General features: G+C 46.3%; 1 protein-coding gene across 1 annotated transcript in view; it reads right to left on the reverse strand.

The window, feature by feature from the left end:
- Positions 1 to 16,986, reverse strand: part of BAALC (BAALC binder of MAP3K1 and KLF4) — an 86,386-nt gene that overhangs the window by 14,706 nt on the left and 54,694 nt on the right. Inside the window, exon 2 of the mRNA XM_055546495.1 lies at positions 755 to 921. Within this exon, the coding sequence (XP_055402470.1) occupies positions 755 to 921 (167 nt within the window). The remainder of the gene's footprint in view (positions 1 to 754; positions 922 to 16,986) is intronic.

A 16,986-nucleotide genomic window follows, 5' to 3' on the forward strand; every position in this document is an offset into this window, starting at 1 on the left:
GCAGGTAAGTAGTGGACTTTGAAGTGGGTTATGGGAGATGGTGAGGGAGTGAGAGGGAGGAATGGAGTTGGGGGCAAGAGGGGAAAGACTGCAGACCCCCGTGCTGGTCTGCTAAGGAGCAGTCAGGAGCAGCAGCAGGAACAGTCCTTCTCAAGAACGGCTCTGAGAGAAAAGAAAGAAATCAGAAAGGATGCCAGCTAGGTCCAGGGACTCTGCAGCCCCACTCCATCTCCAATAGCAACAGTGTGGGGTGGTGCCGTCACCACATCATACAACAGGAGCCCCCCGGGGGACCCTCCTGCTGTCTGCCTGGCTGGAGGGTGAGGTAAGACTCCAGGCTTGTCTCCTACATGCTGGGCTCTGGTCTCGTTCCCTGCCAAGCCCCGTGACGCCGATGCCTGGCATGAGACTAGTTCCTACAACCAGTACAGTCCTCACTATCAAGATGAGGCAGCAAAGGAGACCCTTGAACAAAGCTGTATTTAAACAAACACACACTTCCTCTAGAGCCCAAATATCAAGGATCCATTTCCGCTGATTCAACCAAACACAGCAGCCCTCAAGGCAGGGGGTGGGAGGTGGGGCCATGCTGTTTTCTTTGCAACGATTTTCACACGGGTGGGTGGAGAATTTCCTTTGGCAAGGTGAGCCATCACGGCCGCTTCCATGGGTGCAGTCTCAGCATGGCTCTGCCCGAAAGCAACTTTCTCCCCACTGACTCCGGTCCCCAGTCCGTTCTGCAGCTGTGACCTACCTCTGCGGTCCGGAGGCCGTTCTGTTTCTGGGCCAGGGGGCCTGAGCTGAGGCTCTGAGGATTCGGGCACTGGGTCCCACAGCTCATCTTCTTCTCTGGGTTAGATATTCCACTCGGGGCTGTCGATCGGGGCACGCCGTTGGAGGTCACGCCATCTTCCAGCACACCTGCGGGGAGGGAAGCAGAGCATGGGACTAGAGTCTTGCCCATGGCAGTTGCTGCAAACAATCCCCTAGACAGCAGAAATGAAGAAATAAATGTCACCTAGAAATCCCATCATGCACAGCTACATTTTCTGTAAGAACATGTGTGGGTTTTTTCCTCTTCTTTTTTAAAAAAAAATTTAAAAAATAATTTTTGACCACAAGACCATGTGCAGTCTTATTTCCCTGAGCAGGGATCAAACCTGTAACCCCCGTGTGTTGAAAGCCCATAGTCTTAACCACCAGGCAAGTCCCTGTTTTTACAAAAATGAGACTTTAAGATAACTTTGTAACCTCAAATTATTACTTAATAATACATCATTGACATTTTCCCACACCTTTAAGTATTCTGCCATACACCTAGTCTGGTGTGTCACTGTATGGATATGTCACTATTTATTTAACTAATGCCCTCTAATTGGATATTTATTTTTACCTTTTCATATCAAATGTTACAGTGATGAAAGCCAGTGGGGCTAAAGTTTTATTTTTAATTATCTCCTAGGATAAATTCCTAGAGGTGGGATTACTAGTTTGAAGGTAACACATTGTTTTTTACAGAATTCCATTTCAAGGTGTTGGACTGAGTATGTGGTTCCTCCCAGGGAAGGCCAAGAAACGACAGAATGAAGTTTAAACATGGCCTCAGTGAAAAGCAAGAGGGTGGGATTCCCTGGTGGTCCAGTGGTTAGGACTCCGAGCTGCCACTGCTGAGGGCGAGGGTTCAATCCCTGGTCAGTCAGGGAACTAAGATCCCACAAGTTGTGTGGGGAGGCCACAAAAAAAGAAAAAAGGGAAAAAGAAAAGCAAGAGGAGGACTACAGAGAGGAATTCATGGATAAAGAGTATTTAATTGAAAAGACAAAAGTGGTCCAGGGAGCACTGGGGGTGGGGGTGGCAAGGGGGAGACAGGAAGACAGCAGAGGCTGTGATGACCGCAGGGAGGCCGAGGGCAGCCGGGCAGGCCAGTCATTCTACTCCTCCAAGGCCAGTCGGCAATGACAGAGCGGTCTGGGAGGGTAGGACACTGTGATACAAAAAAAAACATATATTTGGTCTTCGTCCCCAGTTCCCGGCACAGAGCTCCTAAAACCCTTGTCATTTCCCGAGTAATAATGGGGGACAGCAGCACCTTCGGTGACAACATTTTGTATTTGCTCACATTTCATGACACAGAGCTCCCAAATTCCTTGGAATTTCATGAGTGACAGGAAAGAGAGGAGCACTATTTGTTATAAGGAGGCAACTCCTGGTGGCCCCCTAGGTGGCCCCCTGCAGGGTGAGGGCTGGTTGCCAGGAAGACCTGACCTTGAGTAGGAACTTGGAAATTTCAGCCCCACTTTCCAACCTCTGGGGAGGGGAGAGGGACTGGAGACTTGAGTTAGTAACTGATGATGCCTACATGATTAAACCTCCCTAAACATCCCTACGTGACAGCATTTGGGGGAGCTTCCAAGTTGGTGAAAGCATACAGATGCTGGGAGGGTGGCACACCCCAGCTCCACAGCTCAGATCTTGTGCTTAGAACTCTTTCAGACCCTGTTCTGTGTACCTCTTTATCCAGCTGTTCATTTGGATCATTCATAATATCCTTTACAAATAAAATTTAAACATAAGATATATGCCTATTGGCTAATTGTGTGTGTGTGTTTAAATTTTCGAGTCATTTGCCTGTCTTACTTTTGGGGTGTTGGGGTGTTACTTTGGGGTCTTACTTTTGGGGTGTTTGCTTCCAAACTTAAGGAAAATAAACAAAATCCTTTCCCAGAGTGTTGAGAAATCTGACACGAGGCAGGCATCAGAAGCCGTGTATCAGATACACTGAGAGAGGGAGGGGCAGAGCTGAGGAGGCTGCAGTCTCCGTGCAGCTAAGGGAGGGACCTGAAGGACACACACGTCCACATGCCCCCCACCTGCTCTGCAAAGTGCTAGGAGGCTCCTGACCATGGCCATGGGATAGAAATCCGCATTCAAAACACTGTTAGTCAAAATGGAAGATGCCTGATTGAAAGTTTCCTGACTGGCAGGCACTCTGGATAAGTTCCAGATGTGTCGAGAAATGGCTAGATTCCTTCAGCTGGGCTCACTCCAAATCTTTGTGCTCCTCTTCCTCCACCAGCTGGCAGCCTGCCCACCTTCTCTTCCCATCCTCCCTCCATCCTGCATCAGCAGTGCTTCAAATGCATATGTAGACACCCCAGCATACATGTTCAATCTCCATCCCCACTGCCCCCTGCAAACAGCGGCCCCTTGGCCTAGGGAAATGCAAACCGGGAGAATGACTCAGGTGAAGAGGCCCATGAAGACCCTGGAAGCAGGTCTGTGTGATTTGGACGGGTAATTCCAGGATCCTGGCACCCACAGAAGAGTCTAAAGCAGAGCTTCTTATCATGGTCCACTGTTGTTACTGGTCTGCTGTGAGATAACTATAAGAACTGAACACAAGCATTTGGAAATGTACAGATGTGAGAGGCTGCTGCTTCTGCTGCTGCTAAGTCGCTTCAGTCGTGTCCGACTCTGTGCGACCCCACAGACAGCAGCCTACCAGGCTCCGCCGTCCCTGGGATTCTCCAGGCAAGAACACTGGAGTGGGTTGCCATTTCCTTCTCCAAGGCATGAAAGTGAAAAGTGAAAGTGAAGTCGCTCAGTCGTGTCCGACTCTTAGCGACCCCATGGTCTGCAGCCTACCAGGCTCCTCTGTCCATGGGATTTTCCAGGCAAGAGTACTGGAGTGGGGTGCCATTGCCTTTTCCGAAAGAAGGCTGAGCATGGGAGAATTGATGCTTTCGAATTGTGGTGCTGGAGAAGACTCTTGATAGTCCCTTGGACTGCAAGGAGATGAAACCAGTCAATCCTAAAGGAAATCAACCCTGAATATTCATTGGAAGGACTGATGCTGAAGCTGAACCTCCAATACTTTGGCCACCTGATGTGTAAAGCCGACTCACTGGAAAAGACACTGATGCTGGAAAAGATTGCAGGCAGGAGGAGAAGGGGATGACAGAGGATGAGATGGATGGATGGCATCACTGACTCAATGTACATGAACTTGAGCAAGCTCCGGGAGATAGTGAGGGACAGGGGAGCCTGGCATGCTGCAGTCCATGGGGGTCTCAAAGAATTGGACACACTGAGCGACTGAACAACAACAACAAATGACAATCTGACATCACTGGAACCTCCAAGGGTGAACCTGTCCGACTGAATTTATCCGGCTGAAGACAGTATAGACCAGTTTCAGTGTTGTCAAACTCACGAGGTGAGTCACAATTGCTGCGAGCTGGGTGTTAATCATATACATAGGACCATTTATTTGTCTGTGATGGACTGGGAAAAGGAAAGCAACTGGCCAAGAGCAGACAGTGGAGAACACAGAAGCCGAGAGGCAACAGGAAGTGGGACCGAGCACAAGGCAGAGCTCCAAGCTCCTGGCACATGTTCTACTGTTCCATAGTATTTCACTTACAAAACGCAAATTTAGACAAAACTATTAAGAATTTCAGGATGGCACCTGCAGGGCACTAAATCCCACTCACAGGCCCCTTCTGAGCCTGGCAGGCCCTGTGGGGCTGCCCTGGTGGCACACCCAGGAAGCCAGTCCTGACAACAGACAGATGGAGGCAGAGCTGCTGTGGCTGCGGTGCATATGGTCCGCCCTGCCCTCTCAGCGGCCCCTGACCCCCTGGGTGTCTCTGCTGAGACTCACGACTCCTAGAAACATGGCCATTCATTTGGTCTAGTGTTTTCAGTTTTCATTGGTGGCTGAACAAAAGTTAGAGCTCCTTCTTAATCCCCAGTCTAGGGACTTCCTCAACGATTAAATGGGAAGAATAATTCCCACTTCCTGGGCTATTGTACGGAGAAGGCCATGGCACCCCACTCCAGTACTCTTGCCTGGAAAATCCCATGGACAGAGGAGCCTGGTAGGCTGCAGTCCATGGGGTCGCTGAGGGTCGGACATGACTGAGCGACTTCCCTTTCACTTTTCACTTTCATGCATTGGAGAAGGAAATGGCAACCCACTCCAGTGTCCTCGCCTGGAGAATCCCAGGGACGGGGGAGCCTGGTGGGCTGCCGTCTATGGGGTCGCACAGAGTCGGACACAACTGAAGTGACTCAGCAGCAGCAGCAGCAGCAGGGCTTTTGTAAGGGTTAAACAAGACAACATATATTAAGGTTCTAGTATGTTTGGCACATGGGCTTCCCAGGTGGCTCAGAGGGTAAAGAATCTGCCTGCAATGCTGGAGATGCAGCAGATGTGAGTTTGATTCCCAGGTTGGGAAGATTCCCTGGAGGAGGGCATAGCAACCCACTCCAGTGGGTTTTTTGTTTTTTTGTTTTTTCCTAGAGAATCCACATGGACAGAGGAGCCTGGGCTACAGTCCATAGGGTCGCAAAGAGTCAGACACAACTGAAGTGATTGAGCGTGCATCTCACTTTGCACTTATTATTATTTAAGGTCCAACGCCAGCTGCCTTGACTCCTCAGGTGCCCCCCTCTATTAGCCATATTAATTACATTCTTGATCTATGAGTCACACAAGCAGGGCCTATGAAGAGCTCAACGACTGGCCCACTGAGCCTGATGCGTGTGTGTGTGTGTGTGTGTGTGTGTGTGTGTGCTCAGTTGTTCAGTTGTGTCTGACTCTTTGTGATACCATGGACTGTAGCCCACCAGGCTCCTCTGTCCATGGAATTTTCCAGACAAGAATACTGGAGCGGGTTGCCACTTCCTGCTCCAGGGGATCTTCCCAACCCAGGGATTGAACCCGTGTCTCCTTCACTGGCTGGCAGACTCTTTACCACCAAGCCACCTGGGAAGCCCATACTGAACCTGATGAACAAGAAAATCCCTGATCATAAGCAGTGACACAGGGCCAAGCTTGGGCCTGGCATTGCCAATGAACAGGACCATCTGCTCAGTGTGGTCAGTGCAGGGGGTCAAGAAAACGGAGTCATTTACTGTTACTTCTGCCTACAATCGATCAGGTGGTTTCACTGCGTGGATTTAATTTTATGTGTCTAGTTCCAAAAATAATAAGACTCAATATTAGAAAACCTGTCAACTATAAAAGTGCACAAGGGGAAAGAATTTTTACCTCATCATGCAGAGATAACAAGGAGGTGATGTCCTTCTGACAGATGCTACTTGTGCCCCCACCCAGGTTCAGTTATCTGACCCCAGCTGCGGTGCATGCTGGTGGCCAGTAGCTCATGCCTGCCCCCTTCTCCTAAGGCCTGTCCTTGGCCAAAGGAGGCCCCCTCACTGGGAGAGGCTTGGTTGATTATGTCAGGTATAGCCCATGGCCAACAAAAAGTGTGTAGTGGTGTGTGTATAAGAGCCCAGTACCCACGCCTCTGAGCAGGATAATTTCTACAAAACGACTTTTCTCCAAAGTAACTCAGGGGAGGAAGCTGGGAGTAGGCTCATCCTGAAACTAATACATCTTTGCCTAGCTCCCTCCCCTTGCCCATCCTGCTTCCCTGGCTCCCTCCCTCACATGATTCTCCTGCCAGGAGTATCTCCAGGAGTCAGTTGCATACAAACCCCATCTCCGGCTCTGCTTCAGGAGAACCAAACCCAAGACAGCACATACACCCTGCATGCTCAATATAGTCTTTCTGCCTCATCACACTGACCTTCCCCTCATCTTCACCCTGCTCCAGGTCCTAGAACTCTTGACTTGAAAAGTGCCATATTCACAGGCTCCCTTGCCCACTGGCCTCTAGTTGGGTTTGCCGGTGGGCATCACTAGCTATTGAGCTGGGGGTCTCTGCAGTAGCACACTGAGGTAGGGTCTTTACTTTCCTAGCTCCCTTCCAATACAGTTTCCATTGGTGCCCTGTGTCCTCTACACACTCCTCCACCAGAAAAGGGTATAAAATCAAGAAAAGCCAGAGAGACTCTGCCATTAGGAGGCTCCTGATGGCTTCAAGGGGAGCTCAGAGGACTGATGGTAAGAGAGAACAGATGGTAAGCTGTTGAGTAGGGAGTTACAGACGCTCTATCAGTCAGAGTGCATAGCTGCAAGCAACAAAAATTGACGCCAGTGAATTAAAGTTGAAAAGTGATTCATTTAAATAATCTGAGAAGCTCACAGAATATCTGGAAGGGCTGGAGACTGAGACACAGAGGCTGTCAATCAAGGAACAATGTCCCACATCCTTCTATGGAGCTTGTCCTAGCAGCCCCTGGGCCCTGGAAACTCACCTTGGCATTGTTGCCACAGTTACACTGAAAAACTATTGTTGTTTTTCTGAAATTCAAGTTAACCAGGTGTCCTGAATTTTATCTGGCAACCCTACAGGGTGCCAAGTGACCCAGACTGGGGGGGCACTGTTGTGAAAGTTGCATTGGACTAGATCCCGAGCTTCATCTGCATCCCTACTCCAGGCCAGCCCTTTTCTACCTGGGACCTGGGGGAGTGAACCTTATTTTGTAGGAAAAGAAACTGAAGTTTAATTCTGGTTCTGTATATTTCCAAAGTTGGTGGTCTCAGCAAGTATTCATTCACATTACCTTTGAGGAAAAGCTCCCAAGGAGGCAGTTCTCAAATTTTAGTGTTTGTGAGAGCCACCTAAGTGAAAGAAAAAGTCACTCAGTTGTGTCCAACTCTTTACAGTCCATGGAATTCTCCAGGCCAGAATACTGGAGTGGGGAGCCTTTCCCTTCTCCAGGGGATCTTCCCAACCCAGGGATCGAACCCAGGTCTCCCTTATTGTAGGCGGATTCTTTACTAGCTGAGCCACAAGGGAAGCCCAAGAGAGCCACCTAACGTCCCTGTTAAAATACAGGTCCTTACATCCACCCCCCGCCCAGAACTTCTGATTCATTGGGGGCTCGGGAATATACATTTTAACAAGTTCTTTCCATCCTTTCCTCCACCTCCAGTGATTCTGAGGCAAGGAATTCTAAAGACTACACTTCTACGCTCCTGGCATAGAGATCAACACTCCTAGTAGTTTTGAAGGTTCACTGAAAAATGCCTACCTCCACTTCTCTCCACAGTGAATTCTGTAGCAGTAAATTGAGGGACATTTGTGTGCCCCTGGGGTATGTCCTTTTTGGACACCCTTCACAAAATGTTCATCCCATCCAGAAGACAAGCCAAATCACTGACTTTGCCAGAAGAGGGGAAGCAGCTGTGTCCAAAGCTGGATGACAAATTGCAACCCGGGACTTCTTGCCAGTTTCTTGCTATTTTTGGAAATGCGACTGGGAGAGGGGCAGAGCATAGAAGTTAAAAAAGATAGCCGGGAACTTGTGGGGAGCAGGACAAAGGGCCATTTCTCCTTAACCCTTGTTGAAGGTGATCACAGATTTCAGTCACTGAAACCACCTGCAAGTCATTCCCTCAACGCTCAGAATCCAAAATGTTGAGTCATTAGCAGTCTGTTTGGGAAGAATCTTCTAAAGTCACATCAGATAAAATTCTGGCTCACCAGACACTATCTGGGCTCAGGCTCTGAATACGTGGCTGATAATAAGTCTGTCTGAACTGAGTTATAAGTTAAATAAACTGCAACTACTGAGAATTTGTTTCCTCAATTTTTCAAAATGAACTAGAATAGGAAGGTGTCTGTCATTTCTTCATCCTTGTGGGTAATTTTTGATTACACACATGATGTGTAAGAAGCTTATATGTGACTTTTGGAAAATATTTATTTATTTATTTGGCTGCTCAGGACTTGGTTGCGGCAGGCAGGAGTTTTCGTTGGAACACATGGAACTCTCTAGTTGTGGTTCGAGGGCTTAGTTGCTCCCAAGCCTGTGGGATCTTAACTCTCCGGCCAAGGATTGAACCGGAGTCACCAGGATTGTAAGGCAGATTCTTAACCACAGGATCATCAGGGAAGTCCCTACATGTGACTTTTTGTGTGACGGGTATAAGCAAATCCTTAAAAATGTTTAGCAACCCTTACAATTACTGTCAGTTGATTTTGGGGAAGGATGGGGAAAGAATTGCTTTTTCAAGTGTATGGGATAACTGAATATCTACACAAAAAAAACCTGAAATCAGACCCTGTTTCTCACAATATACAAAAGTTAACCCAAAGTGGATCAAAGATAAAAATGTAATCACTTAAACTACTAAACACTTAAAAGAAAACATTGATGTAAATTTTCACGACCTTGGATTAGGCAATGGTATCTTAAAAATGACCCCAAAAGCAACAAGAATAAAATGTAGATAAATTACAGACCATCAAAATTTTAAACTTTTGTGCTTCAAAGGATACCATGTGTAAAGTGAAAAGACAATTCACTGAACAGGGGAACAATTTTTGAAATTTGGAGAAGGCAGTGGCACCCCACTCCAGTACTTTTGCCTGGAAAATCCCATGGACGGAGGAGCCTGGTAGGCTGCAGTCCATGGGGTTGCTGGGAGTCGGATACGACTGAGCGACTTCACTTTCACTTTTCACTTTCATGCATTGGAGAAGGAAATGGCAACCCACTCCAGTGTTCTTGCCTGGAGAATCCCAGGGACAGGGAAGTCTGGTGGGCTGCCGTCTATGGGGTCGCACAGAGTCGGACACAACTGAAGCAACTTAGCAGCAGCAGCAAGGGAGTCTTACTACCCAAAACTTACACAACTCAACAATAAAAAGACATACAGCTCAATTAAAACATAGGTAAAGGAGGTGAATAGACGGTTCTCCAAAAAAGATACACTAACAGTTAATAAGCACATGAAAAGATGTTCAAGGACACTAGTTATCAGGAAAATACAAATCAAAACCACAATATGACTTCAAACCCAATGGAATGGCTATAAAAAAAGAGAAATAATGACAACTTTTGATGAAGGTGTGGAGAATTTAGAACACTTTTATACTGCTAATGGGAACGTAAAATGGTCCAGTCACTTTAGAAATCAGTCTGGCCGATCCTCCAAAGGTTAGACATAGTTGCCACAGACCCAGAAATTCCAGTCTTAAGTATACCCCCAAGAGAAATGAAAACCTATATCCACACAAAGACTTGTACATGAATGTTCATAGCAGCATTACAACAGCCCCAAAGTGGAAATACCCTAAATATCCACCAGCTGATGGATGAATAAAATATGGTTTATACCTACAGTAGACGGCACCCCACTCCAGTACTCCTGCCTGGAAAATCCCATGGATGGAGGAGCCTGGAAGGCTGCAGTCCATGGGGTCGCTGAGGGTCGGACACTACTGAGCGACTTCCCTTTCACTTTTCACTTTCATGCATTGGAGAAGGAAATGGCAACCCACTCCAGTGTTCTCGCCTGGAGAATCCCAGGGACGGGGGAGCCTGGTGGGCTGCCGTCTATGGGGTCACACAGAGTCAGACACGACTGAAGCGACTTAGCAGCAGCAGCAGCAGCAAACTATTACTTAGCAGCAAACACAATGAAATATTGAGACAAGCTGCAACATTCATAAACCTTGAAAACATTATGCTAAGTGAAAGAAGCCAGTTACAGAAGGCCACATATGGTTCCATTTATGTGAAAAGATCAGAAAAGAGGCAAATCTATAGACAGAAATGTAGATCAGTGGTTGCCTGGAGCTGGGGAGGTTGGAGGGGCAATGAGGAGTGCCTGTTAATAGATACAGGATTCTTTTTAAGTGATGAAAATGTTCTAAAATTGTGGGGATGGCTGCAGAGTTCTGAGAATATATGAACAGCCATTTAATTGTACACTTGAAATAGGTGAATTGTATGGTATGTGAATTATAGCTCAATGAAGCTGTAATTTAAAAAATGGTGAGCAACACATTTTAGAATGGTATATCATCTTCAGAAAACAGCATGTTTGGATTTGAACAGCAACAGTCAGGGACAGAGACTGAACGATGGACTTCAGGTCCATAAGGATGCCTGCAGTACTCATTTCACAGTCCCCGAAGGTCATGAGTCCCACCAGGAGAGCCCCGGAGATGGATCTCCAGCCTGTCACACCTGCCCTTGCCTGTGGGGTTTGGTGGTGAAAACGGATCCCCTCGTCCCCAGCCGTGATGCCCAGCAGCGTGCAAGACAGACACCTGCTGAGAGCAGCGGACCCCAAGAAGGAAGGAAAGTCTCATCTGTCCCCGGTGAAATCACCCCTGAATTCTCTCCCCAAAGAGACACTCAGGAGACCACAAACAAGCAATGAACTAGGAGCCTGAATTCTCTCCCTGATGAGACATTCTGCTGCTGCTGCTGCTGCCAAGTCGCTTCAGTCGTGTCCAACTCTGTGCGACCCCATAGATGGCAGCCCACCAGGCTCCTCTGTACCTGGGATTCTCCAGGCAAGAACACTGGACTGGGTTGCCTTTTCCTTCTCCGATGCATGAAAGTGAAAAGTAGAAGTGAAGTTGCTCAGTCATGTCTGACTCTTTGTGACCCCATGGACTGCAGCCTACCAGGCTCCTCTGCCCATGGGATTTTCCAGGCAAGAGTACTGGAGTGGGTTGCCATTGCCTTCTCCGAATGAGACACTCAGGAGACCACAAACAAGCAATAAACTGGGAGGTAGCCAAAAGGAAAACTCACAGTTTCCCTTTTCTTCTCCCTACCAATACCCTTAGAACCTGTCCGTCTTAGCCTTTGCTCTCACTTTGATCCCCTCGGTGGCACCTCCCTTCCTTGAAGCTTCCACTTCTGCTTAGAGATCATTACAGAGTAGATACTCCAGGGAGGGGACGGCCATATCTCTGAGTTAATTGCCGTGGGGCTGTCTCGACTCTGTAATAAAAACTCAGCTCTCTCTCCCATCAGAGAGCTTATTGTTTTGAAGGTACAAAATACTGCTATGCTAAGAACATAACAATGCCATATGCTTTTCCATAGTCTTCCTCCCAAATTGCCCAAAACACTTCTCTGATATTATTCCCTGTCCATTTTGTCTTCCCTTGAAAAATTTTCTATTTTTTGGTCATTATGAAGTTACAAAGTTATTTTTGTCTGTATCAAAGAAATATTCTTTAATTGAAGTATAGCTGAAGTACAACGCAATATTACATAAATTACAAATGTACTGAATAATTATCTTAAACTTTAAAAATGTCTCCCTTGTGTATTAGCTTGCTAGGGCCATCACAACAAAGTATCACAGGCTGCGTGGTTTAAAACAATAGAATTCATGACCTAATTTTACCTTAATTACCTCTTTAAAGAGTCTGTCTCCAAATATAATCATATTCTGAGGTACTGGGGGTTGGGATATCAATATCTCAATTTTGAGGGGACTGTATCGCCTCGCTTTTCCTTTTATAAAATAATGTTTTTATTTTGCTTGTATGAGAAATAGATCTTTCATATAGAAAATTGACTATATTGGTAAAAAAAAAATAAGAAAATGAAAATTATTCATAATCCCACCAACCAGGGATAGCTGTTAGTTGATGTTTTGCCTACTATGTCCCCAAACGTGTTTCACTGCTTAGACATACAGCTTTTAACAAATGAGACGAGGCCCTAATCCTGCCCCATTTCCCCCTTACCTATCACCATTTCTACTCAGCCTTATTCCTCCTTCATCTGCTTCTTCCTTTTCATAGATCACTTACACTTTTGTCATCTGTCTTTCAATTAGCCAATCATTTGAAAAATATTCAGTGCCTACTGGGGCTTCCCTGGTGACTCAGATAGTAAAGAATCTGCCTGCAATGCAGGAGATCTGGCTTTGATCCCTGGGTCAGGAAGATCCCCTGGAGGAGGGCATGGCAACCCACTGCAGTATTCTCGCCTGGAGGATTCCATGCACAGAGGAGCTTGGCGGGCTGCAGTCCATGGGGTCGCAAAGAGTCGGATACCACTGAGAGACTTCACTTTCCCTTTTCACTTTCATGCATTGGAGAAGGAAATGGCAACCCACTCCAGTGTTCTTGCCTGGAGAATCCGAGGGATGGGGGAGCCTGGTGGGCTGCCCTCCATTGCGTCGCACAGAGTCGGACACGACTGAAGCGACTTAGCAGCAGCAGCAGCAGCAGCCCTTTAAGGAAGGGGCAGCTGGTTTCTTGCTTTTTTTTAATTCCTTGACATTTCTAAATTTAGTACAACTAGCTTTTTCAGCAGGCTCTTGTCAGGTCAGCTTTAGCTGGTACTAAATTTTTCTCTTAGGTGGACATTAGACATTTAGTGATAAAACCTCATTAGATATAAGAAATATATTTGGGTCAATCAGAATCAGGAGATTTAGGTCAACTGAATAGAAATTTTAATTCTTGGAAATTTAAAATTATCCAAAGCAATCAATCAATGCTCTAGCATCTCTGAGCGCCTCCTCTGTGCCTACTAGCACTGGGCTGTCCTTGGAGGATGGAAAAGACCTGCCTGCCTGATCCTTCCTGCTTCTGTAAATTAACTGGAAATTCAATAGCTTATTTAAGAATTACTGGAAAATAGACCCATGCAAAATTTAAATAACAAGGTATCATTTCTCACCCTTCAGAGTGGCAAAAGTTAAGAAGTCTGATAATATTAAATGTTGAAAGGTGTCAGTGAGTGAATTCTCTCATAAACTGCTGGTGGGAGTGCAAACAGAACTATTATGGAGGACCACTGGTAGAATTTAGGCAAGTTTAGAATTGTGCACATCATGACTCAGCAATTTCCTTTTTTCTTTCTTTTGCTGGCTGCACCTTGAGGCATGTGGGATTTTAGTTTCCAGAACAGGGATCGAACCCATGACCACTCCCCTCCCACCCCCCACCCCCTGCAGTGGAAGCCTGGATTCTTAACCACTGGGCCTCCAGGGAAGTCCCCCTTGACTCAGCATTTTCAGTCTGAGTCTACTACTCAGAAAGAGTCGGCTGCTGCTACTTTCTATCTACTGTAGAAAATCTCTTTACCATGGCACCCAGGCCTGTGGAGGACATTCCTTATACCCCTATAACAGTGAAAAGTAGAATCAACGTAGCCATTCATTAGTTGGATAATTACTAAGTTAACTGTGTTTTACCTACACTGTGAAATTCTATACAGTAATTTAAAAAGCATAAAGATTTATGTAGGTAGAAGTCCAGTATATAATCTCTTTCTTTGCAAGCTCAGTGGTGTTTGATTCTCTGCAACAGCATGGACTGTAGCCTGCCAGGCTCCTCTGTCCATAGAATTTTCCAGGCAAGAATACTGGATTTGGTTGCCATCTCCTACTCCATCAGTATTTAATAATAAGTGGAATACAGCAATTAGATGATAAATATGTAAGAATGACAGTTTTTGTATAGGAAAGAAAAAACTATATTACATACTATGCTATTATTGTTATATTTTTGCATGATACATATGCACACATGTGTGTATGTCTACACACCATTCATCACCGTAGGGATTTTTTGTTCCAGGTCTGCCTGCTCCACTAGTCTGGTTGCTCCACAAAGCCAAGGACCATACCTGTCTTGTTCATGACAAGATCTGGCATGTATTAGGCATTCAGAAATGTTTGTTGGAAGAGTCCTGAACCGTTGAGCAGGTTGCCAGAGCTAGAATCATCACTTAGAAAGAAGCTGTCATATAGACCTCTGTGTGTTCAGTGTTTCCTCCTGTGATGGACTGAACAGCTGAAATCCCAAAGAAGCAAGTGCAAAGGTGCAACCTGCCAGTGGTTCCCATGACCGTGGTGGTATCAGGAAGTGGAGGGAAGACCTCACATAAACAGCATAATGATTCCCCAGGAGAGACCTGTTAAAGGCTGCTGGCCACTCACCGCACACCCCTCTTCAGGTTACTGTGACTCCCAGGAGCTCCCAATCAGGGCAGATGTCTTTCCAGGATTTGGGGCTGAGTGCAAACCCTAAGTCCACTTGCCCGTTGGGGGCTCATGCTGCAGGAAGGAGGGATGACTTTCCCTCATCATGAATGTCACGACCCTCTGGCAAGAGCAGTTCTCCCACAACCTCAGCCCAATAAGGTCATCCTGTGCCCAGCTACAGGAAGGGCTGGTGACAGGGCAGTGCAATGCTGCTTGGGGCTGGCGATGATAAAGCGAGAAGTGAGTCAACTGGCCTTTCCTTTCCTCTCTCTACAGATGGCCGCCTCGCTGCAGGGAAGGGGAGCTTTGATGGGGTTTGGCGTGGGGCATGGGAAAGGTGCCAAGGCCCTGACCTCTGGGCATTTGAGTCCAGGCTGAAAGTCTACAGGGTCAACTTTGTGCAGAAGAACCCCCCAGCCTCCACTGATGCTTAAAATTCCTTCCCCAGTATCTTTTATACTATGATTAGCACTAAGGTTTAAATTTTAGTTAGTTCCAGGAGAGAGAGCATGGTAATTGAAATTACCTCTCTCCGCCTCTCCTAATCTTTTAAAAGCAGAGAGGATTCTTGTACACTAGAATGACCTCATGCCTTGCTTCTGAGTTGAAGAATCCACGTAATTAACTGGTGGAAAGGAAATCAAAGAAAAGGGAGACATTAGGTTGACTTAGGATGACTGCAGATGGTGACTGAAGCCATGATATTAAAAGATGCTTACTCCTTGAAAGGAAAGTTATGACCAACCTAGACAGCATATTAAAAAGCAGAGACATTACTTTGCCAACAAAGGTCTGTCTAGCCAAGGCTACGGTTCTTCCAGTGGTCATGAACGGATGTGAGAGTTGGACTATAAAGAAAGCTGAGTGCCGAAGAATTGATGCTTTTGAACTGTGGTGTTGGAGAAGACTCTTGAGAATCCCTTGGACTGCAAGGCGATCCAACCAGTTCATCCTAAAGGAAATCAGTCCTGAATATTCATTGGAAGGACTGATGCTGAAGCTGAAAGTCTAATACTTTGGCCACCTGATTCAAAGAACTGACTCATTTGAAAATACCCTGATGCTGGGAAAGACTGGAGGCAGGAGGAGAAGGGTTTGACAGAGGATGAGATGTTGGATGGCATCATCTACTCAATGGACATGAGTTTGAGTAAACTCTGGAGGTTGGTGATAGACAGGGAAGCCTGGCATGCTGTAGTCCATGGAGTGGCAAAGAGTCGGACATGACTCAGAGACTGAACTGAACTGAAGGTTGACTTATTTATTAGGGTCTAGGTGGAAAAGAAGCAGGAAGTAAAAAAGCCATGTCAGGGACAGAAAGAGGAGGGAGAGGGAGCCACTGCCAGGTTTGTAAAAAAAAATATCTGAGTCAGAAGATTTCAAAGAGGTTTAGTTATGTAGCAAAAGTAAACTCCTTCCAAAATCCTGCCATTTGTGACAACGTGGATGAATCTGGAGGGCATTGTGCTTAGTGAAATAAGCCAAAGAAAGACAGATACTGCATGACATAACTTATATGTATAATCTTAACAACAACAACAACAACAAATTAAATGCATGGAGATAGAGAGTTGATAGGGCTTCCCTTATAGCTCAGTCGGTAAAAAATCTGCCTGCAATGCAGAAGACCCAGGTTCAATTCCTGCGCTGGGAAGATCCCCTGGAGAAGAAAATGGCAACCCACTCCAGTATTCATGCCTGGAGAATCCCATGGACAGAGGAGCCTGGCGGGCTATAGTCCATGGGGTCGCAAGAGTCGAACACGACTTAGCGACTAAACTACTCCTAGAGAGTAGAAAAGTGGTTGCCAGGGGCTAAGGGTGGGGGAAATAGGGAGAGGTTGTTAAAAGGGTACAAGCTATCAGCTATTAGATGAATAAGATCTGAGGATCTAAAGTATAGCATGGTGACTATAGTTGACAATACCATACTGTATTACTGAAATTTGCTAATAGAGTAGAACTCAGGCGATGAGCATGTATTAATTGCATGGGGGGAAATTCTTTCACAATGCACATATATATATCAAGTCAGTGTGTTAGTCACTCAGTCATGTCTGACTCTTTGCAACCCCAAGGCCTGTAGCCCATCAGGCTCCCCTGTCGCCCATCAGGCTCCCCTGTCCATGTAATTTTCCAGGCAAGAATACTGGAGTGGGTAGCCATTCCCTTCTCCAGGGATCTTCCTGACCCAGGGATCAAACCTGGGTCTCCTGTATTGCAAGTAGATTCTTTATCATCTGAGCCACAAGGGAAGCCCATCATGTAGTATACTTTAAGTATCTTACAATTTTATTTGTCAATAGTGACTTTAAT

This window comes from Bubalus kerabau, chromosome 14 (assembly GCF_029407905.1).
Source record: "Bubalus kerabau isolate K-KA32 ecotype Philippines breed swamp buffalo chromosome 14, PCC_UOA_SB_1v2, whole genome shotgun sequence".
In the NCBI taxonomy this organism is placed as follows: Eukaryota; Metazoa; Chordata; class Mammalia; order Artiodactyla; family Bovidae; genus Bubalus; species Bubalus kerabau.